The sequence below is a fragment of the Pelmatolapia mariae genome, linkage group LG16_19 (genome assembly GCF_036321145.2).
Source record: "Pelmatolapia mariae isolate MD_Pm_ZW linkage group LG16_19, Pm_UMD_F_2, whole genome shotgun sequence".
Lineage (NCBI taxonomy): Eukaryota > Metazoa > Chordata > Actinopteri > Cichliformes > Cichlidae > Pelmatolapia > Pelmatolapia mariae.
In genome coordinates, this window is record NC_086241.1 from 33,068,523 (window position 1) to 33,095,248 (window position 26,726).

Consider the following 26,726-nt stretch of genomic DNA (forward strand, 5'->3'; position numbering starts at 1 on the left):
TGGTCTTTGAAGCCTTTGAACATCATCAAACGAGTCGTTGCAAAGTTAACTTGAGCAGCTAAACATAAACTCTGAGACGAGTGAGTCATGCTGAAATAAAGAAATAGATGACAGGTTTCTATCTGATGGCTAATGGTCATACCAGCTTCAACAGTCAAAGGCAAACTTGAACAAAGTATCAGTGAATTCTCACATTTATGAGGCAGCTTGTTCAGCTCTGTCAGAACTGTCAGCCTCCTGCAGCATAGACCAGGAAAAAAGGACAGACGGGCTATTTTAAGGGGAGAGCGCAGAGACATCGGTGTACCTCAGCAGGTATAATTATCCTACAGAGGCAGAGTCACAGCGTGAGCTGATTGTCCTCAGTCAGAGAAGACAAGCTGAGTGGAAACGCTTCTGCAAGAAGACCTCGGCCCTCCAGCTCATCATCAACACTTAGGCTCCATTGTTTACTGAAGGATCCAACAGACCAACTCACACACACACACACACACACACACACACACACACACACACACACACACACACACACACACACACACACACACACACGCAGACACACAGATTTGACCCAACCCCTGCTTGCAGGTTAAACACTAAGATTGTTATGCCCTGCCACACCTCATCAGACTTGAAACTTGTTAGTGAGGCAATTTAAAGTAAATGTGCATGTACGGGTGTGTGTGTGTTTTCTGCTGCTATAGCTGATTGTCCTTAGGTTGCCTGACAAATGAGCTATTTTATTTTACTCATTTCTTCAAGTCAGTATTCAGGATGCCACACGGTTCCTGATTAATCAACTGCTGGTCTGAAAGCCTGTCGTGTTTGTAATGCTACCAGTCTGAAGTCGCCTGAAGCATCTTAATGTTACAGATACACACAAAATTACAATCAATATGCCATAATAACACACCTCAGTGTTTCTTTTTTATGTGCATTTGATGATACTAATTAGTTCATGTTAAACTTGGAAAATCTCCAAACCTACCTACAAATTATTAATAATCTATTAATCATCATTTTTTTACAAGACTACTCGCAAAAAATTTTCCTTTACTTAGTACAAAAGTTTTCTTTAAAGCTTAAGAACTTTCTATACTTTTTTCCTTGACTGATGTTGACTGATTTTACATTATTTTATTTTTTAGACGAGTCAAACAAATACAACTAATGAAATGAACAAAATGCACTGTAAGCGTCACTTCTTAAAAACTCCTTGGTGGATATTTTGGTTTTTTTATTTGTTTATTTCATTTTTTATGATGACAAATGCTTTCCAAAGCAAAGCAAATAATTTAGATTTACATAAAAACAAAAACTTTTGGGATTATCGGGACCATTGTTGTTTTGTGTTACAGCTGCTAGAGTCATGCAATGGAAAACAGTGCTTTGAGACTGCAGCATGACCAAAACGACTGCATCTGTGTGCGATAAACTTGCGATCTTGTTGCCTTTGAAATGGTTACTTTGAAGCCACAGACCAGGTCTTTGGCCACTCACAATAAGTTGCCATCTTGAAAGCAACTTTGGTGCAAAATGGCAATAAGGTGCAGTCAGTCTGCTATATCTCTCCCCATGCAGTTGCACTGGGTGAATTTGATGAATTATTACTATCTATTTAAAAAAAAAGTTACATTCACCGGCGCAGACAGGCTCAGATTGATTGCAACAAGCAGGCAATCTCTCTGCTTTTTTAAATTATATAAAAGTCTATTAAAGAGCCCATTAAGGATAGCTAACGAGATGGCAGAGAGGACAACCTTTTTTTTGTGACCTAATTTACATTATTTTGTGCCTTTCAGCTGCTGGACAATGCTGGAGAACAATGCTGCATCTATACTGCAATGGCTAATCTTTAGGCTAGCTGAACAGCTAGCTAAGCTTATTGTTGGCTATTTGGTGAAAGACATGATACCACTATCAACTTGTTGTACTCTGAGAGGTACTATTTTTGGATGTGGACCCCAGGAAGAATAGTTCCTGCTACAGTAACAACTAATGGAGATCTAAATAAGAATAAAGAAAGTCATTTCATGTAAATGTTACAGGCTACAAAGTGCAGCAGCTAGCTTTTAGCTAAAGCTGTCACTCCAAGAGAAATGAATGGGCTCGATGCTGGTTATGTTGTGGAGGGACCATTATGATCTTGTTGTGTAACACAGCAAAATCAATATAAGAGATATATAATAATAATAATATTAATAACATAAATATGCACAAGACTACACTAAACCATATAATCTACACATACAGCTAATTACAAATATGTATTTGTTTTACGCTAATACAAATATATTCCACTGATTTCATTTTCTCCAAAGTTAATCCTGTAATGTGAATAAAAAGTAAATTTTTGAAGTAAAGTTACACCAATGGCGGCAGCAAAATTTTTATAATATGAATGGTCATTACATTTGATAAGTTGATAATAACCAAAATAATATTTGTGCCAGTTTAACTGAAACTAGAGAGATTAATTAATTCTACTGCTTCTTGTACATTTCTTTTTCAAACAATCTCATAAAAGAGCAAGGGAAGTAATAATATTGGCAGTGGTCATGTTCACAGGACAGGCTCAGTCTGTTTTTATGTCAGCTTCCAGCAGCTCTAATCGTGTGGCACGGCAGAGAGAAAAAATGCAAGCTGAGAGTGCTGGCAGCCTTTCTGTCTAAATTATTGTCACTCCCTCTGGCTTATTAGAAAAACCAGCCCCAGAGGCTTTACACAGACCTTTAATTGATTGGTCTAGCAAAAGGTTTAGCCCAGTGACAATCTGTGTGTCTTTATGCTCTGGGGTGTTTGAGAGGATGTATAAAATAGAAGTAAAAACAGACACTTTTTGAATTCACAAGTTTTAATTCACTTCAACACTGAACTGAACTAAGATTTCATCAGAACTGCATTTGAGTCTAACCCTGATTCCTGTCATACAGAAAAGCACAACGTAATGATATAGAGTGATTGACGTAAAAATTAAAAAGGCAGGTCGTCTTTCTGAGTGTAGCAGCCAATCGGGATAGTCAAACGAGACGCTATCCATGCTCAGATATTGTTTCCAACATACTATTTACTTAAACATCTGCAAGAGACACCAAACAAAGAAAGAAATAAAAAAGATATTTGCTTTCTTTTTAAATAGTCTTGTGACTGAATTTGCTTTTCACAATAAAATGAACCGATTCCACTGAGTTGTCTTAAGGAAAAAAAAATCTCCAAACTGGCTCAAACAATTAAAGTCACTCAGCAAAATAAAAGTATATCAACAACAATTTATCCCATGTCGGGTATTTACAGACATTAAAAGTGAAGAACAGAGTCAAACCTGCCACATTTCTTTAATGGCTCATAAAAGTAGATTGTCATCAACTGCAGAAAAAAGTACATTTTTACTTTCTTCTTTTTTTTCCAGCAAATTTTCTATTTATGTGAAAAAGAACTATAAAAAAACCAAAGAAAACTGGCATAATACGACTTGACAGGGCATTTTTTTTTCACCCAATAACACTCAGTAACTGCTTCTTTTATTTTCTTTTACTCTCTCCGCTCCTCTTCTTCCTCTTCTTGTAGGGCAGGGCACTCTTAATGTCTCTTGTTATCCAAACAACCGCCCAGTTCTGCAAACCAATATTTAAAACCATGGAAATAAAAACTAAAAATAGCACGCAATGACAGCATCTCTAACCATAATAACAACAATAATAACAATAATGATAATAATAATCATGGATAAAGATAGCAATAAATAGGGTTGGTGAAGTTTAAGTGCGGGTAGGTGTGGTGAAACACAAGACTGTGGGCACCAATTAGAGAGAGGAGAGGAGGCGGGAGGGAGAGAGTGAGATGGAGAGGAAGAGTGGAAGGGGTGGACTACCACATAGAAAAAGACTGATTGTTTGCTGCTCTGTCTCTCCTTTCCTAACATTTTTTCCCTCTTGCACACAAATGTGAGGGTCCCTCCACGCCACATCCTCTTCGCTGTCCTCCTGCCAGACTGTCCACTGCTCCTCTCCACACTCAGTTTTAAACAGTTTGTCTTTTGCAGCTTTGAGCGGCGAGACAGATGGACAGGAGAAGGGGGACAAGAATACAGCACATCCACTAAATATCAGGGTCCTTGTGATCAGTAAGTGCTAGATTGGACTATTCTGGAGTGTGACTGTGAGGCAGAGGCAGGGAGTATGTGTGTGTGTGTGTCGGCCTTCACCTCTTTACCACAATGAAATAAAGCTTGAAGATGCACAGAGAGTGCTGTGTACCTGCGGTCTCAGGCAGGCAAAAGCATTAGCAACATCAGCGTGTGTCCTGAGGATTTCGTCGTTTTTGTCGAGGACCCAGCCCACCATTTAAGTTCTATATGACTGTGCTCTGTCTTTAAAGAGGAGGAGCATGGAGCGTGGCTTTCCTGGCTGATTAGGATAAATTGGTGCGATTGTTTCGAGGTCGGAGTAGAAAAAGTATTTCCTACGAATGAAAATCTGGGGTGAATTATTTAAACGTTCCTCGGGGGAGTATTCTTTCACATTTATACAACTACTGCCGTATCACAGCACACCAATAACCTGTTTTCTTCTACTGAGGTAATTTCACTCTACAAATCTGCGTTTGGTACTGTACACAGTCTGTCTGATCATTTCAGATGTACAGTGTTTCAGCCCAATGCTGTCTTGGTTAATGTGCCTGGGTAGACGTTAACCTTCCTATGCTGCCACCCTCCATAATTTCATGAGTAATTCCTCACTTCCTATCACAGAACATACGTTTCTCGTGCTTCTCTCTTTATCTCTGTCCTCTCCGTTCGTCAGTCTCTACCTCTGGTAGTCAGCCTGCTCTCGAGGACTGGATGAGGAGCTCCCGGGTGCAAGAGGTCCACTAAGCCTGCCTTGCCCCTTGTCCTTGCCCTCCTCCTGAGCCGCACTGGGCCCTAAAGACGACTGGCTGGAGTTGGAGCTGGAGGATGTCGGAGGCTGGTTCAGCCCCCCACTGCTCCCACTGTTCCCCTCAGTGGGCTGGTAGATCTCCTCAGCCCCATCCTCGCTCGACTCTGGGTCCTCTGAGCCCGAAAGCAATTCCTCTTCCCTGTACTCGCTGACATCAACCCCTCCAGTGGCGGCAGCACCCTCGCCCAGATCTTTGAGGCGGCCGTGGTGCTTGACATGATACCGCTGGTTCTGGAAGAACTTGATGATGGTGTGTTTGGGTAGGTCAAGCTGTGCGGACAAAGTATGAATAGCCTCCTGGTCTGGATACAGGCCCACATCCTGGATGAAGCTCTGCAGGATACCCAGGGCCTCTAGAGAAATCTAGAATACACACAGCCAAGTGTCAAAAACTAGATAAAGAAATGAACAAACCCACATAACAAAATGCACAATGGGAAAACACGATAACCATCGGTACCTTGGTGCGCGATCGGGGCTTCTTGTTGCTTCCAGCACCGCCAACAGTGCCAGATGCAACACCTGTAGGTCCTCCACCCATATTCTGTGACCTCTCTTCATTCGCTGGGGCAGACAATGGTTCTTCACGCATTGGAGACAGGTGATGCTCCTTCATGGGGCCTGGGGGTGGCCTGTGAAGTGCCTGGCGAGAAAGGCAAAAGAGCTGATTAATGGGGCACAGTGACCCCTGATCAAGACTGCAGCCAGGAGCGAGAGTGCACACTATTTGATCTAAATGTATATAAATGTGTTTTATGAGCATTTATGTGACCGTGGGTTTTTTTGCACTTTATGCCTCACATTTGATCAGCACCTGACAAGTGCTATGTTCAGTTTACAAAACCCTGTATGATACATAACATCTTATAAATCATCCAGTATACCGTCCTCCACCTGCAGTACACAGTAGCCAGGGCTGCAAGGTGAACACAGGGTGAGAACAAGTGCTTCACAGCCCACAGTGTCACGGTCTATTAAGCTGCTCCAAGGTTGGCATTCAAACACCAATGCATCCTGGTTACCTTTGACCTAATGTGTGTAAGATTAGCTCTAGTAAAACGCCAACCACCTGTTTGCCAGGAAGTCTCTTATTTACAAACTTATGAGACCCAATCACTATTTAACCAGCCCATTCAAAGCCTCAGAGGGGCAGAGGGTAGAGGGGGAATGAGGACAAAGGAGTCATCATCTGCGATTGGTGCTTAGATAAGGTCAGCAGAAAGCAGCTATTGTTGTAGTTTGATAGTAGAGGACAGGAAACACAAGGAGGAAAACTTGTGAGAGTAAATGAACAAAAACACAACAGAAGAACATATAAGGTACCAAAAAAACCCCAGCAGATAGAGATAGAGCAGAATCAAAACAATTAACTTCATTAGACTGTAACTGAAACTCTATTAAAAGGACACACCAACAGAACTGCTGTTACTTGATAACATAGGGAATTGGTATCATCACCATATTTATGAACAAAAGAGCTCCAGAATCGAGGAACTGAAAAACTTCATATGTTATCTTTTACTTGATTAGACTTGTATTTATAACAAGTATTCAATAATCTATCAATATTTCATATACAATATACGCTGGCTGTGTAAATCTCTTTTAGAACTTCTCTTTTAATAAAGGGGTCAACAAAGAGTTTAAAATAGCATATTCATTGTAAAATACTTCAGCACATTAACTCAGTCACTGTAACATCAAAGTACATTAGCACTGCTTTTGTGCTCATTTAATCATAGAGGCTATTTTTAGGAGTATTTCATACACATCATGCTAAAAACAAATTTTTCCTTGTTATAGTTACTCGTCAGGAGAAGCCTCCAGACTGGCTGGCTGGTTATTGATCTGTTCTTAAATCTGATCTGGTTGATTTTTACTTTCATATAAAATGAAGACATTGTGTCAAACGCAGCCTGATGAACCAAAACTTAGTTAAAGAAAACAAAAACAAAACTTCTACTGTTGCTGCTTGAACAGCTGGTGCAAGTGTACCTGGGTTTTTATCAACTCAGATTATTCAGTAATCCAGGTTATGACACAAAGAGCTCAAAGTTTAGCAGGATTTATGTGTACAGAGAGCTGCAGTAGAAATACGTAGAAAAGCGGAGTTTATGCAGAGAGGATCCTCTGGCTGTCAGGATGGGCCTGACGGCCGTGTGACAGCACTGAGGAGGGCCGGATGAAGTGTTCGGAGGGAACGTGGGGACTTTGGTTGTTTGTCAGAAGGTAATGGCTGTTGTGAGAGCGTTGCGGTTCTGTCCCGCCCGCTCACTTTAAGAGCAGGGAGGGGCCTCCCCACTGGAATGCCCAGCTATAAATCTGTGGCGCATTAAAATTAAAGGACCCACATAAAGATAATAGTCATTCACTTTTCTCTCCCTCTTTTCAATAATAACAGGGTATTACTTAAATAATATCGAGGGCAGGCCAGACCATGAAATTGCTCCGATTTCATTTCGGGGGCTTTATTTCTGCAGGGGGGGGGGGGGGGGCATTTACAGGAATTCTGTAGGTTTTTCCTTATTTTGCCATTTTTCAAATTGACGGTTTTAGATATTGAAGAAAAAAACAGAAGACTGTAAGAATGCGACAGACTAGCAATACAAAGTTAGAGGCAAAGACCGAAAAGAGAGAAAAAAAAGAGTCTATCCCTGTTCTAATGAGGACCACACAGCCACAAATATCCCCCATACAAACATACTGAGACACTTAATAGCTAAATTGAGGGTAAACCATAGAGGGGATTGTGAAACCTACCACCCCAAACACACTCCCACACAGACCTTCATCATTTCTATGCTTATTTGAGCTGACGGCAGGGACTCTCGGATCAGGGGCCGCACATGCATGCATTGACAGAGGAGCCTGGACTCCTACATGTTATAACGGAGATGTTTGAAAGCAGAGGCGAGCACACAGGGCTCCTTCAAAGTTCACCTCCAAATGCTTCTTGTCTGCTGTCTTATTCTGTCATACCTGAAGCTTTTCTGTCTCTACCTCCTTTCCACGTCTGTACTCACTTCTAATGCTTCAGGACACTAATGAAGCGAGTCCCTGCCAACCCAACATGACTCCAAATCAGCCCTGAATTCATAGATGCCAGGAACCCCTGCTCCCACCTCCCCGTGTCCTCTACCTACACCACTCTCTAACTACTTTCTGCAAGCCCTGATTCAGTATTTAAAATAAATGTTTGTACCACACCAAATTTGATTTACCATTAATAATAAATTAGGATCCAAGTTGAATTTTGAGCAGTTCAGTATCATGATCAAACCCTTTTTGTTGTATATTTTTCCTAAAAACTAGTTTCGACTCGATTTGTTTTGATTGCCTATTGCATTTTCCACTTTTTACGACTTCAGTCTAACCCTCTGTGTCTTTGCTTCTTGAGCTCCACTATTTCTCAATTTATCACTTTGTTAATCACCGTTGGGTCATCTTACAGAATGCAGTACGGCAAACTCTGGGTGTGTGAGAAAGTAAAAAAAATCATGAAACCAATTTTTGGCAAAGGTAATTAAAAGCTAAAACTGAAAAGAAAATCAAAACAGCAAGCTGTGGTCATGTGTCATAGGGGGCTGACCTACAGTCTGGGGTTAGTTACCTAGACTAACTGGGGGAGCTGGAATCGTTGTAGATCACAGGCAAAGAAGTTCCGCTAAAATGCTTTTCATTGCCCAACTACCCATCATTTTTCATTGCCATATGAAGTTCACAATACTGATTCATAAGGCAGCCACCTCTCTGGTAATGATCTGGTTAAGTTTAGGGACCAAAAGTACTGGGTTACAGTTTGGGAAAGATCATGGTTTGGGTTTAAAACCCACATGTCTAAGGGCAGGGAAAGATCATGGTCATAACTAAATGAGGACTTGCTGTACTCTGTTAAGGTCAGGAAAAGACTGTGGTGGTCACAGGCTCAAAGAAAACAGCAGCGGTTCATACATGTAAGAAACAGAAACATATGAACATGGTCTCCAGTGGAGAACGTGACGTGTTGATACAGCATCCTGATCCTGTTTTTAGGAAAACACCCACTCTGACATCCAGAAGTCTGATGTTGTAGATATCAACTTGGCTACTATTCAGTGTCGGAAAAATTCAGTATGTAACATATGAAAAAGTACATGAAAAAGAACCAAAATGCTAAGATGCATGCACTCAGTGGTACCGTGGAATGCAACATGAACCCGGCTTTAGTTTGCATTTTTTAAATGTGAGTGATTTAGCTGTTTACACGACCACTGTAGCATCATTCTGAATATAGACTATTAAAAAATTGTGTTTTGTGATCTGACCAAGAAACCAGCGTATACTGCATGCTCAGTAACGTGCACTGGTTTATCCTTCCTGTTTTTCTAATGGGGAACATAATTGACATATTGAACATGATACAGTATTTAAAAAAGACTTGAAATTCACAAATGAGAGTATAAACTCACCAGAGAAGCCTTTACTCGGGTCATAGAGCATTGGAGTTGCTGTCCCATTTTCGAATGAGCAAATTTACAGAAATATTCACCAAACGTAACATGTCAGACGTGATCTCGATTATGCTGCAATTATTCTTAAAAGTTTACAGTTTATTTGGCCCGTTTCACCTTTAGTCCCCCTTCCCATGCAGTCCAGGTTGCCTACTTCTCACCATTAAACGTTGGAAAGGACTACATGTCACTTCAGAGCAACACAATACAGCCCAGCTCTCCCAAAACCACAAGCACTGGAGCCCAGCGCCAGACCAGCTCTTCTTGTGGCATGATTCAATATTCCTGAAAAACATCCCCCCCTCTCTCTCTTTCCTTCTCACTTCTCCCCTCCCTCTCTCTGTCTTTCTCTCGCTCTTCTGGCAGCGCCGTGAGTGCACTGCAGTGAAATGAAAAAGTTTTCTTTTAAACGTAAATCAAGGCAAATTACGACGCAGAACTATGAAAGAATTATAGAACATGAAATATTCATCTTCCCCTTAATGAGCTCTGGTCCTGCAGGACCTCTAACTCTCGCTCTCTGTCTGTGTGTGTTTTGTTGTGTATGCGTGTGTGTGTGTTTGGTTGCGGGTGGGGGGGTGACCACAAGAGACGGCATTAACACAGAGATAAATATGTAATGAAGGAAAAATCACTTTTCTGTTGGTTTTTTGCATGACTTCACCTTTCCTGTTAATCAGTGTGTTTTTTATTTTCCCCCTTTTCCCTCCATCTCTGTCTCTGTCTGTCTCTTTCACTCTTGCATTTAAAGAAGTGTGTGTGGTTGCGATTCATGGAGACTGGATCCGGACTAATGGAGTAGATGAGTCACTGCACATTACTTTTTTTTTGTATAATAATGTTTCTTTGATGAAAAACTGTATACACGTTATGTCACTGAGCGCTGGGGTCATGTGTGTATACACATGCACGCACTTGCATTGTCGCATCTTTTTTTCATTCAAACTGTGTGTGTGGTATTCATTCCATTTATCTGCAATTAAACAATTAACTTAATTGTGGTTTGCCAAAAAGCCCAAACTCCACCCTGCAACAGTGAGTGAGGCCACCGGGATGCACTGAAGACTGAGAGACAAACCAGGAGGAAAAGAGAGAGGCAGATATGTTGTCTGGAAGTGAAATGAATAGACTACACAAACTGAAACTGAAAAATGCTGCTTTATCATTTATCGTACAATTATTTTCATATTTTGCAGTGCTAGATCTGCATGAATGTGTGTTTGGTTGTGTTTTTTTCTATTATTAAGACGTTTTTATTGACAGTGTTTGAAAGATTGTAACATGATTTGTGAGACTAGTTTAGTCATGAAAACTGTTGTTATAAAATTACTTTATTTGCTAATGTTATGAATTAACCATCACCATGGATGGAACAGATGTGCCACTTACTAGTGGGCTACCTAGGTAGCTTTTGCTTGTTTACATTAATGGTAATAGAATCATATCTGAGCGGAAATGCTAGCTGGCTACCTTGTCAAATCCCTGATCCATGATGCTAACTTGTATAACAAAGTAAACCTGTGTAATCTGACTTGTGTATGACAAATGGTATTGATTTTCTCCATAACGGTACAGGTCATACAGGCCTGGAAACTGATCACCTGACCACCTCAGCATCATCTGCTTACTGGGGAAAAAAGTATATTCCCTGACATGTTGGTGAGTGGGTGCCAGAGGCCGCTAGCTGTTGCTGGGTGAAATGAGTGGCAGAGTGGGTGCTGCACCAAAATTTTCTGATGTTTGTTTTTGTCGCTAACAGTTGGCTGTGGTCGCCCACAGTTAGATGACACAAACTGTTCTGCAAACGTTCTCTAACTAACCACTAATCCATCTCTCCATTTTCCTCCACTTATCACGGTCGCGGGGGGGGCTGGAGCTCATCCCAGCGAGACACAGGGTACACTCTGGACAGGCTGCCAGCCTGATGCAGGGCTAACACAGAGAGATACAGACAACCATTCGCATTCACACCTATGGGCAATTTGGAATCACCAGTTAACCTAACCTCTCTAACTGCGTGTCTGTGGACCCGGAGTACCCGGAGAGAACCCACGCAAACACGGGGAGAACAGGTAAACACCCTGGCCAGGTCGTGGAGTCAAACTCATCTGCTAGAGGCCAAAACAATCATTAAGTGATAACTGATAATAAGAGTATTTTCTCTGGAAGTTACGCAGAGATCATTTAACTGTTTCCTTTAAGACATCTAACTTTAGCTGGATTCTATCAGTGGGGAAAACACTTATAACTCAACATTTACCAAAAGCAAAACAACATGATGGAATCACTTCACATTAATTTTTATTGCATTAAATTGTTATGGAAGCTCCGTAAGACTTTAGACATAAGATGCTAGACTTTGCTTCAAAGCTCTAGTGTTATTTTTTTAGCAGACATTAAATGGCATTAAGCGAAACAGAGTAAAAGCAAGCAAATAGAGTCGACTATAGACCTATGCTTTATTTGTACAGTCCTTTTTTTTAATCTCTTGGCAGTTTTTTTTCCTGCTGTTTAATTTTGTGGAACTCTGTGAGAGCTGATCACAACAGTTGGTGTCAGTAAACAGCAGCACGCGCTGTCCAATGGCAGTCAGAAATATAAAAGCTTACACAACTCGTTGACAGGACACATTTTGACTTTCTATAATAGGAAATTATGTCAAAGGTGGTTCTGTTTTATTTCCAGTAAGTCGTAACAGTGAGCCAGCATGCCAAGTAATTTAGCTGTCGCTTAAAACTGAGGCAGCTAAAGGAAATGCTGCTATTTTATTGTCTACACCAAATGAAGGTATGGGTACCATTGCTTTTTACGGTCCGGAGAATCTATTGTTTCACACACTGAGATCAGTTTACTCATCATCAGCACTGCTCAGCGGGTGAAAGCAGTTGTGTAACGGCTCTGGTGGGAACTTTCCCAGCTCTAGGAAAAATAATGCCTAGTGATGTCATTGAGGCTGTTTTGGCATTGGGTTGGGTTTGGAGATTTTTTTTTTTTTTTTTTTACAGAAAACTTGTGTTACAAAATAAGGGTGTGGAGTTTAGAAAAATGGAGGGCGTTTATCAGGCAGGGAGGGTCCAATGAAGATTGATGTTTCATTAAAGACAGCGTACAGTCCAGTGCACAGGCTTGACCTATAAGTCAGTTTGTATTTGTCTAGTGTCCCCATTTAGATCACTATTGTTTTAAACACCACATACCTACATCACCTCGAGACCCTCGGTTTTAATGGCTCTGCAGTACTAAATCGCCGTGACAACCCAGGAATGGGCCCTGTGTTTTTCTTATCTAATACTCATATTTTCACAATTTTTTTTGCAAAACAATTTGTCCTACTAGTAAAACAAGTGAGTTAAGAATGTGCATGATATTTTTCATAATATGGTAATGAGTTTATCAATCATTTCCCCCCAAAAAGCGTTCATTTCTTTCAACAATCAGAGTATGCATATGATTCCCTGCATAGTTCTGTGCAAAGACAGCTCAAAAATAGTTCTGATTCAGAACTTCAAACTCATTTTACATCGTGGGCCACAGTCACTGTACACAAATGGAACTACACATTTAATCAATGAGATATCTTAATATAAGATTTCCACATGATAAAGACATGTTTGCTGTAGTAAAAAAATCTGTCACAACACTTTGGCCTTAAATTGTATTATTATAGAAATATAATCATTACAAAAACAAATATTATTACAGAAATAATTTAATAATTTTGTGTGGTATGAAATGCCATCAGCAGGAAAAGCTGTAAAAATTGTGAAAATCCAGTTAAAAGTCTAAGATTTACGTTGTCCTTTAAATTTTTCATAGTAATCCAGTGGGCAGATTTTGGCCCCCGGGCCTTATGTTTGACACCCCTGCCCCAGAGCTTATGTGGGAAGATTTCAGTTCTTGCAGCTTTGCTGGCCTGAAATCTCACAGTTAAGTATTGTTCGGAGGATTTCACACAGAAGTTTTCACTGTTATATTTTTTATAATTACAGCAGAGCCAGTGTAGCAAACCTGACTCTTTGAAAGATTTAAGTGAAAACCTGGATTAAAAATTGAGGCTTTGTCTGAAGCGCAAGTCAGCCTTTGTCCTACAAGTGACTATTTATCTATTTGCATTGTTAATGAACCACAATCATTCAAAGAACAGACAGAGTTTGACCAACTCAAGTTCAAAAGTGATAGAAAATAAACAGTTAATCTACACGTCTGGAAATTTTAGAAAACATAAAAAAGTACAAAATAATGAAGATGCTGAAGATGAACTTTGACCTCCTTTTTTGGAAGCTGTGTCACATTATGATCACTTCTTTCCAAAGAACATTAACACTCAGGTTTCAGTTGAGGACTGGAGAAAGAAATGGGCAGCTAAGTTTGTTATGAAAAAATCTTTTTTTCACTCTCAAAAGATTGTGATAATAACTGCAAGTTTAAAACATAATGACTTAATGACATGATCTTAACTTTGACAACTCTGGAGCATTTATGATGTTTTCTTCAAAAAAATACTTTTGTATATATTTTTCAAACATTTGCCAGACTCGTGGCATTTGACACATTCTATGAAGTGGCCCCGCTTTGACGAGAGCTTAAAAAAAGGACAGAAAACAGGAGCGATTTGTTTTGGGGGTTTGGAATTAAGCACCGCTGGGCTAAAGCGAGACACAATGAGTGGAGGAAGGGTTGTAACTTCTGATTCTAGTTCACCACTCCTGGGGTCTCGGCCACTGTGAGCGGTCATACATGCACACACATAAACACCTGCAGACTTGCAGCAGAAATCAATTTAGCAAAAACAATAAAGTAATTATTTATAAGGGCAGACTCTGCCAAATTAGCTGTGGGACGCACTTAACTGCTCGAGCCATGTGAGTGAGAGCTGTAGAGCAAACGCTGGGGCTGTGTCAGTCATGAAGAAATGTGATGCTCGCTGAAGTTACAAACACACTCTTACAGCACCTGCACACTTCATAGACACGCTCACACAGAGCCACTAGCATGGTACTGCACATACAGTCCAACAAAGCACACACACACACACACACACACATCACTGGTATGTGAACATTTGCTTCAGAGAGCAGCACCGCGTTCATTTTTCATGTGTATCCCGGGGTTGGTTGTTACAGTTTTAGAGACCTTCTTATTGTCCAAACACAACAGAGTGCTCACATTACCAACTATCAGTATGAGATTGTGTGTATGTGTGGCAGATGGGACACATGTGTGGTCTGTGGTGGCAGGCTGGCTGGAGCCTGAGGTTGGTGGAGGGCTTCATCTGGGACAGAGCAGGGAAGGGGGGGGGCTCTCAAGACAGCAACATGAACACACACACACCTCATTTCCGATTAATAAATCACCAGCGTTTCACCACAGTTCTTCTCCCTGTGTCTCTTGGGGTGGGAGTGAGGGTGGGTTGGGTGTGTGTGGGGGGTGGGAGGGTTATTACACAGGCGTTTATGAGTGTAAATTTTATTTTTAGACTTTGCCGAGAGGAGTAGAGGAATGTGTTAATGGTGCCACCACAGCTTCCTTTGCATCTTCCCATCAGTCTTTAATACAAAGCTCTGAATTGGGAGGAGAGAAAAAAGGCTTGGTGGTAGAGTGAAGGTGGGTGGAGCTGCAAAGCAAGCCGTGTAGGATTCATGTCACAATACCAAATGGGAAGTCTGAGCATTGGCCTGTTTTTGATTTATGGCATATGGTATGTACTATATGTGGGCTATAATAGCTTTGGAGCTGGGGGTGACGGGGGCTGTGGGCAGAGTAAGCTGGCGGGTTCAACCAGAGGACCAAGACTCAATCCAAGCAGTGAATGCTGTTTCTACCTTCGAACCTGATTTTCGACCTCTTTTCAGCGAGGTCAGGTGATGAAGAAGTGACACACTTCCTGTTGCTTCTCTGGACATTACACCGATTTAACATTTTGGGGAATTTGAACCTTTTCATGTTTGCATTTTAAAATTAAACTATAATCAGCTGCTTGATGTTTCTACCTCAAGCAAGAAAGGGGGAACGGGGGTGTTTGTGTTAGGCAGGTTCAACATTAACATAAACACAGATACCTTCATGTACCAACAAGCTCCTCCTCTGGAGTCAAGTATGGTAAACCACAGGCATGTATACAGGGTTTGCATGCTGTGGCATCGCTCCTACATAAATTTAACTGATAGAGGCTGTCGCCACTGGATCATGGCACTATTTATAAATATATATTTTTTATCGATACTTTCAATTCAATTCAATTTTATTTATATAGCACCAAGTCACAACAACAGTTGCCTCAGGGCGCTTTATATTGTACAGTAGATCATACAATAATAGATACAGAGAAAAACCCAACAATCATATGACCCCTTATGAGCAAGCACTTTGGTGACAGTGGGAAGGAAAAACTCCCTTTTAACAGGAAGAAACCTCCGGCAGAACCAGGCTCAGGGAGGGGCGGGGCCATCTGCTGTGATTGGTTGGGGTGAGAGAAGGAAGACAGGATAAAGACATGCTGTGGAAGGCCTGCAACTTAATGCATAATTACATTTAATCTAATCTATTTGATTTGAAATTACATGTTTCTATATTTATTCTATATTTACATGTTTAAAAGTATGTACACTAGAATGGGGGGGGGGGGGGGGTTACAAGTCAGGCAATAATTAAGCTATAAGTGCATTTTATCTGACATCATAAGTACACAGTTCTTTTCGGGGCGTGGGTCATGTCATGCTGTGACTTTGCCTTGCATAACTGGGTATTTTACAGGAAAGAAGAGTATAATTATACTGTAAGTAATGTACAAAACAGCCTGAGTGTAAAACGACAACTGATGAATGGAAAATCCTTCATGGATTAAAAAAGATTTAATAATGAAGGCACGTTTAACTCACACCATAATACGAAAAATATTGCACAACATTACCTGTTCATTACACACCAGTGAAATTTGTTATGCTGTACCTAAAATTAAAAGTAAATACTTGAAATTGCTTCCCGTATAATTTCTGTCTCCTTTCTGTAAAATACTTAAAATTACTGAGGACTACTTAAATTGATTTAGAGCATAATTGTTGCTTTGTGACCCCTTTATTCTACTTTTAAGCATCTGCATGTTAATATAACTGCATTATTCTTTCAAATAAAATACACCTAAATTCAATTTAATTACAGAGAAATAAAGACCTTAGTCACGGGCCGTATTATAAAGTGCTATCCTACTTTTTAATTGGACTTGACTGACATTTCTAATTTATTTAAGCTTTGCACTAGAAGAAAAAGCAAAACCCAGGCATGCAGATAAAGTTAGGTGGGGCGGCTTCAGCGTGTGTCCAACTGGAGCGCTTACAGTAACCAAAGATGCCAACACGTTTCTGTGCTTCCTCCATCGATCTCCCTTCTCTCTCAAGCCTCCTTCAGCCTCTGCCTCCCTCCTCAAAAACTAATGGGGCATTTCCTCCAGTGCCACACCACCCAGCAACTCTGTTTACTCTTCATTCCACTGGGGCACACAGGGACACACAAACACATGTGCGCCCACCACAAGATCAAACAGCACTGCGCAAACTTAGATTAAATAAATATAATGACTCAATAATAATGACAGATTTGGTCTCTGAAGGTAGAGGAATACACTTCCATCTGTTTTAATACGTGAGAAGTGCCATGAAACTGGAGCTCAGTAACAACTATTTCTAATATCATTCTTTACAGCATCTTAGTCATCCTTATGAGTCAGTGTTTATACTGTACTGTGTGTTCAGCACATTCATATCTGCGTACTTTTTAGGGGATTGTAATTAGAAGGGGTGGTGGTTCTGAAATAATCGAGTAATCCATCAAAAATAGATTTTAGGACACACGTGTTTGTAGGTATGAAGACCAAGCACTTTCTCCCGATTTCAAGTTGTAAATATTATGAGATGAGGTGATGTGCAGGAAATCTGTTCAGTGTGTTTACTAGAGACGCCGTCTTTGTGCCAGCTGTAAATAAAATCCACTCGTTATACACCGCATCTGGATATGGAGCGTTGAGGTGCACGTTACCTCCACATGCAAACACTTACCTGTGTGTCCTGTGGCATGTGGAGGACGGTGTGCAGCCTCTCGGTGTGATGGTGTCTGGACTCCTCCTCGTACGCAAGATCTCTGTCGGCCTGCGGCAGCGTCAGGAACCTCCTGATGGTGCACAGGTTCTCCCACAGAGTGCGGTTCTCAGGGCTGGGGTTCTCCTTCCACCGAAGTAGCTCGCACAGCCAGCCCTGAAGAGGAGACAAAGATGTATGCGGGGGGGGGGAAGGTGAGGTTAAAAAGAAAGGAAGTGTGGACTGTGCGATAGCTGACAGGGATGTTAATGGGTGACTTCTGCTACTGTGTCATACACAGTGAGAAAGAATTGTTATGCAATTTACGACCTTTCTCTCTCACACACGTGCACGCAGAGTAGATGTCTCTGCATCTACTCTGTTTGGAAAGTGGCAGCGGGGATGAGCATGACAAGTGGCAACTGAGATAGACATGAGTGAGTTTATTCATCCATTATCTGAGTCTGGGTTACAGCAGTGGAAGCAGATCTGCCTCTCCACAGCCACCGCCTCCAACTCCTATGTGTTCCCAAGCCAACTGAGAGACATAATCTCTCCAGCATCTCTCTCAGCCCTAGGGCCTCCTCCTGACAGGACAAATTGGAAACACCTCACTCAGCAAGTGCCCAGAAGACATCCTGATCAGATGCCTGAACTAAATCTGTTGGTTCCTTTTGATGTGTGTTTTGACCCCCAAGCTCCTCACCCTATCCCTAAAGAAGAGCCCAGGTACCCTTTAGAGGAAACTTATTTCATCTGCTTACATCTACAATCTAATTCTTTTGATTAGTATGCAGAGCTTACGGCTAAGATGAAGGTGGGAATGCAAATTCACCCATAAACTAATAGCATTGCTTTCACAGCCAGCTCTCTTCACAACAGAGTGGTGAAGCTGCGCCAATCCGTCTGTCAATGTGCTCCACTCCACTCGATCATGAACGAGAATCAAAGATACTTAAACTCCTCCACTTGGGGCAGCACCTCGTCCCTGGCTGAGATCTATAGCATTCATCCCACCCCACCCCCCCATTGAGAGTCACGGCTCAACGAGGCTGACACAACCACATCATCTGCGACAAGCGCAGACAAGATTGTGAGACCACCTAACCTGACACCCTCCACCCCGGGGAGGGAAGCTCGAATTAAACTAAAAAGTTGTAAAAGTTGGAAGGATGCAGGATGTGTGAGGTAAAGGAAGACGGGGGAAGGAGAGACGGAGAAGATTCAATTATATCTGCTAGACTGGTTCAGTTTGTGACACCAGCTGTTGTGTTCAACCAGCCACCTCGGGCAGCATGCACCGCTAATAGCCTGATCATCTCTTGCTCTCTCTCTCTCTCCCCCGCTTGCTTGCTGTCCTTGCTCGCTGGCCAGCTGCAGCAGATGGGTGCAGTGAGCCATGACCCTCAGCCACCCCCAGACCCACCAACCAGGGGTACCTCGCTAAATACACACAAAAGCAACGCACATACTGTATACATGTTGTCTAGCCTTCTTTATAGACCACCTACATCACATGTGAGTCACATCCTGCAACAACAAGTTGCTACAAATTTAAAAAACTATTTTTTTAAGAATTCCTATTATTGTTTCAGTCATCATGGTCTGAAATTAAGACCAAGAAGCAAAAACTGAAGTGTTTCCTTTTTCATTTTTATCCAAAAAATAGAAGTAAATACATATAAATATAAATAATGTCTTAATGCGTGCATCCAAGATTCAAAATTTAAAAAAAACAATAGAGGTATGAATAATTGCAGCCAGTGTTAATGTGAAACATCATGTCACCAGAGCTTTAAGAACAAAACTGATCACACACGTCCGGTTTGAAGTGATGGTGAAACAGCTGATGAACATTTAGATCGTGTTACCGGCAGAGTACCAGCTTTGCTGGCTCTACTCAGTCCCACAACTTTTGTAGTTTGTAATAAATCATTATTAATTAAAATCATCTTGGTTCAATCGTGATGCTCACTAACAAGTTGACTATCTAACTCACAGGGTACCAAAAATATCAGCTACGCTATCGCAGTACATATAAATATGTGACTGCACTTGGAATCTGACCTGGAGTTTAAAGAAAAACAAACACTTTAAGTCATTTTGTAGGCTTGTTTTCCCCAACAGTCTCCTCACCTGGCTTTTGTTGGCCGCCACCTTTGCGAACAGAGCTTGGGACACTTTGGCTCGCTTCATCTCTTGCTGAATTTCATCATAGATGCCTGATGTAATGTTGACCAGTGACTCCAGCTTCAGCGGGAGGTCGGAGGGCGGGCCAGACGGCTTGGGCTGGGAGACAGGATAATGATGTAATGCAGAGCACAATTTTTTAAAAAGGAACTTTATTGTGCTTCGACAGAACAAGATGAGTGATAAACAGTCACAGAGGCGTACCGCGTATTGTTTAAGGCTTGTTATTTACTTTATGAAACTACTATGAAATTTAACCACAAAAACAAACACATATGAGGAGAGGTTATCAGCTGATGATCAGGCCAAGTCGCTCTGAGAACAGACATGCAGTGTTCCCAGTACGAGCATCAGCTGCACATCTGCAGCGCATGTCCCCACATGAGTTGTGTTTACAGATCAAAGTCATTAAGTCCTCCTCTTTTGTCTTTCTTTGTTGTTTCTGTTTGAATGAACATGTATTGGCTCTCAGAAAGCTTGTATACACAGCGTTTGAAGTCATCCACAAGACATGTAGAGACCAGCTAGCTTACATTCCCCCAGTGTAAACGATGCTGCGATAATTTTACATAGCCATAATAAGAATAGCGCACCAATTCACCCAGATCCATGAATGGGCATTTGTCCTGACATCAGGGGTACTTCTTATCGCTGATGTTGCTCCACGTGCTTGTGGAAGGAAATTTCCAAATACTGTATAATGTCCTTTATGTTTACAATATGTCCCTCTGATGGCTTTGAAGCTGTTTTCCATTATAAATGGAATTTGTTAAGATAAAAACTTTCAAATCCCAGCGCAGGTTTTAGGATGAAGCACATGACATGGTGCAGTCTACTTTGTGAGGGCAAGTTAAAGATGGTAGATAACTCACAGAGTTACAGATCTTGGCCTTGTTCTTCCAGATTGAGGCCCAGGTATCTGGGATTTTCTGGTCCTCCAAGCTCCTCTCCCACACTTTCTAAGCTCATACATGACACAAGGCATGTTAGCATCACATATGATTACTCATACAAAACACCGCTGTTTTCTCGCTCGATGCACTGCTATGGCAGTTTATGGCCCGTTGGGCACACTAACCTGTGAAAGGCGTGGTGCGCCGGGGTTGGAGGAGTTGGAGGGGGGAAGGCCGACTGAGGGGTTCATGGTGCGCTCTCTCTCTTCCTGGTAGATTCGGTCTCGCTCGCTCTCAGGCAGGTTGAGGAAGTTCTGCATGGCCTTCAAATTCACCAGCAGAGACTGCGAGGCCGTGCGAGGGTCCTCCTCCTTCCTCAGGATCTCTGAGAGCAGGCCCTGACCAACACAAACGCACACAGCAGGATGTGTTATTGCATCTCCCTAGCATGGAAAATTGAAATGTATGGTCCCTTTCCCATGCTTCAAGTGCACTGTTGAAGCTCCATTAATGTTATTCTTGGACTCGTTTGGCTTCTTTGTTTAAACCCAGTCTGGCAACTTGCTTTTTCCTTTTGTTTCACAAATGCATATCAAAAGTATCCAGAATTTTTTTAAAAATAAACCTGTAAACCAAATGTTAAAAACTAGACAATCCTCACTTTTATTAAGCTGACACAATGACATGTTTATCATTTTGACTTGAAAAATAGATTTTGTCAAATGTAAATCACTTTGAAGCTGCTTGTTTTCTCGTATAAACGTACAACTAGACACTTTAAAGTATTTGCATATTGGTTTGAGTTTCTCAAATACAGAGGCTACCTACCACAAAGTGATGCACCAGTGAAAAACACCTGGCCTCTAGACCAATAGGTCTATGAGCCACCTCCCATTACTTTGATCTAATGGGCCGTGCAGTAACCAGTTTAGCACAGCCTGAATGCATCAGGTGTTTGTGCTGCTGCGAAGGTGGAGGAGGAGACTGAATGACGCAGCGAGCAACCCAGCCACGCTTCTGATAAGCCCACCAAAAATACCAAAAGTTGGGTGACCATAAATTAGCCGAGTTCTTTTTGTGAGCGTGTGTGTTTGTGAAAATCAGATCAGTGAGGCCAACTGGCATTTGTTTCTACCCAGTAAACCTCTTCTCACCTGATATGATCCATATAATGTAAGAAATGTGTGTGGGTATTTTGGTCTCGTCTGACGGATTATCGCCATTGAATGCCATATTTCAGTTTTCAGATTTAAAAACCTCTGCATACTTTTTATTCAACTAGAAACTTGATTTCCTTTCTCTAGCACATTGCCTTCCTCCTCTTCCTCTCGTTTTCCCCTTACACCTTCCTCTCCTGACTCCTAAGCTTCTTGACCTTTCTCTGCGTTCCTACCTGTGTACGGTTGAAAGCCACACGGGCGAACACAGCCTGGGACACGCTAGCTCTCTTCAGCTCATCCCTGACCTGCTGGTAGATTTCAGAGGAGACTTCAGAAGCAGAGGGGTTGCTTCCAGGGTGGTCACCGCCAGCTTTGGATGAACCCCGTGGGATCGGCGGGTGGTTCAGAAACTGTTGGTTGAGAGCTTGAGGGTGCTGGTGAGCCAGCAGGCGGCTCACGGCTAGCTGCTGGTTGATGAGGTGGGCCATGGCGAGCTGTTGCCGTACCAGCTGCGGGGAGAGTTGAGGAGAGAGCAGTCCACCTGGGCCCAGCAGGGGCTGCAGGGCACCAGGCGGCGGAGGTGGGGGAGGAGGAGGCACCTGCCCTGTACGGAGAGGAGGGCTGTGATGGAGGGGACCGTGAGGTGAGGGCTGCTGCTGAGGAGGAGGAGGTGGTTGCTGAGGTGTCTGGGAGGGTGCCTGCGAATCTGGAGATTTGAGGAGGGGGCTGCTGGCTCCCAGGTGACCGAGCTGTGCCAGGCCAGCCAGATGAGGTGGAGGTCTCTGGCCCAACACACAGAAGTCGGCCATGTTGTCTCTCTCAACTGGAGATAACCAGAGAGTGTGTTCAAATAAATATCTTCATTTAAGCACAGTGTCAGAAAGATGGATTATATTCCTTACTTTTTATGTCAGCAGCATCTCGTCCAGACCACATCTTCTCCAAGTAATCTCCTGCTCAACAAAACAAACGGGAGATCAGAAGAGTGATATGATGCTGCTGATGTAAAGCTATGACTTTGCCTCAGCATCCATTTAAAGAAGAGAGCTAAGCTTTTGAGCCAAAGTTAAAGTTCCTAAAGTGTCCAAAAATCAATGTAAGTATATACATTTCCATGTGCTGATGCTGATTGTGTCATGGGTTCTCGGTTGAAAGCTCCACAACAGCTCTAAAGAAACTGTCATGTCAACATCTGTGGAGCAGGACTGATGGAGGAAATGTTGAATGTAACTTAACACCAGCTCGTAGCAGGAGCGCAGCAGGCTCCAGCATAACTCCATCCTCTCTCACTTTCTTCTTACATCCTCTCTCCTCTTCTGGCCTAGTGTTTAATCTGTTATTATTACATTATTATAATGTAGCTTTTGGGAGTGGGACAAGCTGGTGTGGTTAAGTAAAAGAAGGGATATTATGGGGACTATATGACTGAATGTCACATCCAATCAGTGTCACTGTAACCATTTACCTAAAGCCATCCTGATTTCTACTCCTCCACATCTTCTAAGATGCATGATTCACAAGTTGGACTGGACTCCAGTTGTAGATATTACACACAGATACGCATGTATAACTCTATGTCAGGCTGTAACAATTAAAAGTGATACTTTTATACATATATTGGATATAGCAGCAACAATTGTTTTAATAACTGTGAGACAAAATAATAGTAAGAATTTTTTTAACAATGACTTGACATTTAACACTTAACATTAGCATAGGTCCCATTACCAAGGCAGACCTCATGGATGGAACTAATCTACTGCTTCTAATCAGTCAACTGAACCTTTTAGCTACGACAATCTAACCTGTGAGCATCTTTCTGGAAAGTGAGAGGCTGAAAATGGCTCTTGTGGGTGACTTCAAACCTGCAGCACCCTGACCTAGAGAGTGACAGAGTTACTGAGGGCTTCATCCTTTCTCAAATCTAAGGCTTTGCTCTGATTTGTATCCAATATTTAATTTTATTTATTAGTTTTTGCTGGATACACCAGCAGCTGGAATACTGAACAAGCTCTCAATATTCAGGGCTTGTGTGAGTGTTTGTTTATTCACATAGAGAGCAAGTGGCGCCCGGATGGCTTGCAGTGTTAAGTCTTTGCTAGAAGTACGTCCTGGAATAAACCACTGAACCTTTTCGCCCACCTTTGCTACTGTCCCTCTCTACTATGGCTTAAGAAACTCAGCCCAAGCTGACCAGTCACGCTTCTTGCGCTCCTCATGTGGTGTATCAAGGGTTGCCATAAAGATGTGTGGTTACATGTAGCTCACATATGTTGTAGCTGCATGGCTAAAATAATAGTGAGTTGGGCCTTTTAGTAGCTAGTTATAAAATTCTGCTGTCTTCAGAGCTGCATTATAGACAATGTGGGTGATGTTGAAAAAATGGTTTTGATCATCTTTTGTCCGTTTAATGTTATAGGAGTGCAGTGTTGCATCAGTGGAGCTCTCATTTAATGCTCCTCATTGCAGCTCTTGCTCAAGAGTTTCCACTCTCAGATAATCTTGTGTGACTTATTTCAAAGTATATTGCAGAAGAAGTAAAACTGTGTTATCATTTCACCAGAAAAGTAGACAGATTTGTATGTTTTTATTATTTTACTCCAGAAATCATTTTACAACTCCTTGGCCACCGGTCCAACTACCAGATGATTTAAGAACTCTGGCTCAAACTCTATTAGCCTCACCTTTGATTTTTTTATACTTCTTGTACCAACGACCGAATTCTTGACATTTGGCAGTGGACACGTTGGCATAGTAGGAACTGTTCACTATGGAGGAAATCATGCTCTGAGAGGGAACAAGAGGGGAGAGATAATTAATAACCAGCATAATATGAAATGCTTAGACTCACGCAACAACCACATGGCATGCACACATAAACACATACAACATGCACTCTTGCGCACACACAATAGAAACAGACAAACATTAATCATGACTGGAAGCCACCCATGGAAACTCGAGCCAGTATGGTGCAGTGAGGGAATCTCCAGCCACATACACATATGCTTGCAATTGATGCAGTGATCGACACCCCCACCAGAGATCCATTTAAACACAGTATGCAAACACTTCTCAGACACGAGTGAGAATAGGACCAGGATAGAGGGCTAAACATACAGCTGGGGACTTTAACACAGCACTTAAACTTTTGGGGTGGAGTTTGATTAAAAGCTTGCCACAATAACTCGTTAGGCTGTTTCTAAATGTGCCCAAATGGATCTCGTGAGGGCTGTCTGTAGCCAGGGTGTGTGAAGAGCTTGTCACTAAAATACATGTGTAAAGATATCTCTTGTAGAGGATCATTGTACTTAGAGCACTTTTTGCATGAAGATTAACTCCTTCTTGATATGAAGATGCAGTAGAGATGCTACATTCTGGTGAGTCATACCTGTGATAGAGGACACTCTTTGGCCAGAGTACTTTGGTTCATTTCCTTTAGAAGCTCTTTGAGAGCATTCCTGACAGTTGCATGGTTCCACTGTTCGCAGGGCAGATCCTCCAGCTTTGAAAAACTAAACAAACCAAAACCACACATCAGTTTGTTAGGCTCATTTTTGGACAGGAGCACAACCGCTAACCTACCTCCACATCTACCTGTAGGTTATAGAGGGAGACAAAAGTAGTTTTGCACTTGTATCAGTTAGCATATTTTCTTCTGTCACAGTCAGCTATTTTGACACATAAGGTCAGGGGTTAGATTACTTATCGGCAACGACTGGTTGGTTTAAATCCTACAAAGTTTATTTAAGTTTAAAAAGTAGTTTAATGTTAAACTAAGCCACCATTAGATTCATATTTGCTCATGTAACTCTAAGCAAGAAAAGAAATGTAAACCGGAATGAACACATAACCCCAACCATAATCCAAGCATCATGTATTAACATCAACCACAAACCACTACTTCCCATCTAGGGTCTATCTCCTTTTAATCTTTCTGGTTTTATTTAATTTTAACCTCAAATAAATAATTTCAACTCGGAGCACGAAGCATGCGAAACGTCTGCCTTTGCCATGGATACATGAATAAACATGTAAACAAACCTGGCTGGTATGCGCCAAGACAATAACAATAATAACCCTCTCATCTGGAGTTTATCTGGTTTTATCTACCCATCAAGATTCTGCTTCACCATTTCTCGGGAACCGACAGTTCCTGGCACGCGGGCTCTCCCTGACGGAGACAGATAATAGATAATTCCCTACTGGGTTGTTTAAATAGAACTTTAGTGTTTCAATATTGTTGCTTTCAAATTTGATATATATGGTAAATTCCTGAACTGCAATCAGCTGCAATGACATCAGCAGCCCAGTGGACCAAGTATCTGATCTAACAAACACACACACACACACACACACACACACACACACACACACACACACACACACACACACACACACACTGTACCCATAAAATACAGACTTACAAGTCTCTGCTACAGTGCTGCACACAGTTTGTTCTAAAGTCTAATGAATGAGAAAAAAAAACCATCCTCTCACATCTGTCTTTCAAAACACAGTCTGACCTTTGTAGTTGAATGCGTAATGTGACCATGTGGTAAACCTCCATCAACATGTCAGCAACTGTTGCTTCTGGAGCATCAGTCAAAAAGTGAATGGGAAGAGGATTCCACTTTCCCACCTTTATGATGCCTGAAAAGAGAGAGCACATACTTCTGTCAATTTTCAATCACTGTTAAACAACCTTTTGACATCACACAACAGAGGAAGTACAAAACTCAGCAGACCATGATGGAAAGCAGCAAAAGAGATTTTCACCCAAGCACTCACTAGCTGTGTCCATATTCATGGGCTGCATCCTCCTGAGGACGCATTTGTAGACCGATTACGTCACAGCGACGCGCCGAAGGCTGTCCAAATTCGTAGACTCCTCCAAATGCAGCCGACAAATGCGTCCTCCTTTTCCCCGAATTTGAAGGATGGGTCGGGTGTGTCCTTCGTGGCCCACCATATCCCAGAATTCATA

The 26,726-nt window shown here is 41.9% G+C and overlaps 1 protein-coding gene across 2 annotated transcripts in view; it reads right to left on the reverse strand.

Moving 5' to 3' along the window:
• Nucleotides 1-2,868: 2,868 nt before the first annotated feature.
• satb2 (SATB homeobox 2) overlaps nucleotides 2,869-26,726 on the reverse strand; it is a 59,926-nt gene continuing 36,068 nt past the window's right edge. Inside the window, exons 5-15 of one of the 2 annotated variants that reach the window (XM_063499704.1) lie at nucleotides 26,266-26,392; nucleotides 25,131-25,254; nucleotides 24,424-24,526; nucleotides 22,642-22,692; nucleotides 21,973-22,562; nucleotides 20,765-20,977; nucleotides 20,559-20,645; nucleotides 19,633-19,785; nucleotides 17,479-17,673; nucleotides 5,398-5,601; nucleotides 2,869-5,300 (exon numbers count right to left, since the gene is read on the reverse strand). In XM_063499704.1, the coding sequence (XP_063355774.1) occupies nucleotides 4,806-5,300; nucleotides 5,398-5,601; nucleotides 17,479-17,673; nucleotides 19,633-19,785; nucleotides 20,559-20,645; nucleotides 20,765-20,977; nucleotides 21,973-22,562; nucleotides 22,642-22,692; nucleotides 24,424-24,526; nucleotides 25,131-25,254; nucleotides 26,266-26,392 (2,342 nt within the window). In that variant the 3' untranslated portion in view covers nucleotides 2,869-4,805. The remainder of the gene's footprint in view (nucleotides 5,301-5,397; nucleotides 5,602-17,478; nucleotides 17,674-19,632; nucleotides 19,786-20,558; nucleotides 20,646-20,764; nucleotides 20,978-21,972; nucleotides 22,563-22,641; nucleotides 22,693-24,423; nucleotides 24,527-25,130; nucleotides 25,255-26,265; nucleotides 26,393-26,726) is intronic. The other variant, XM_063499705.2, reaches the window with a different exon arrangement.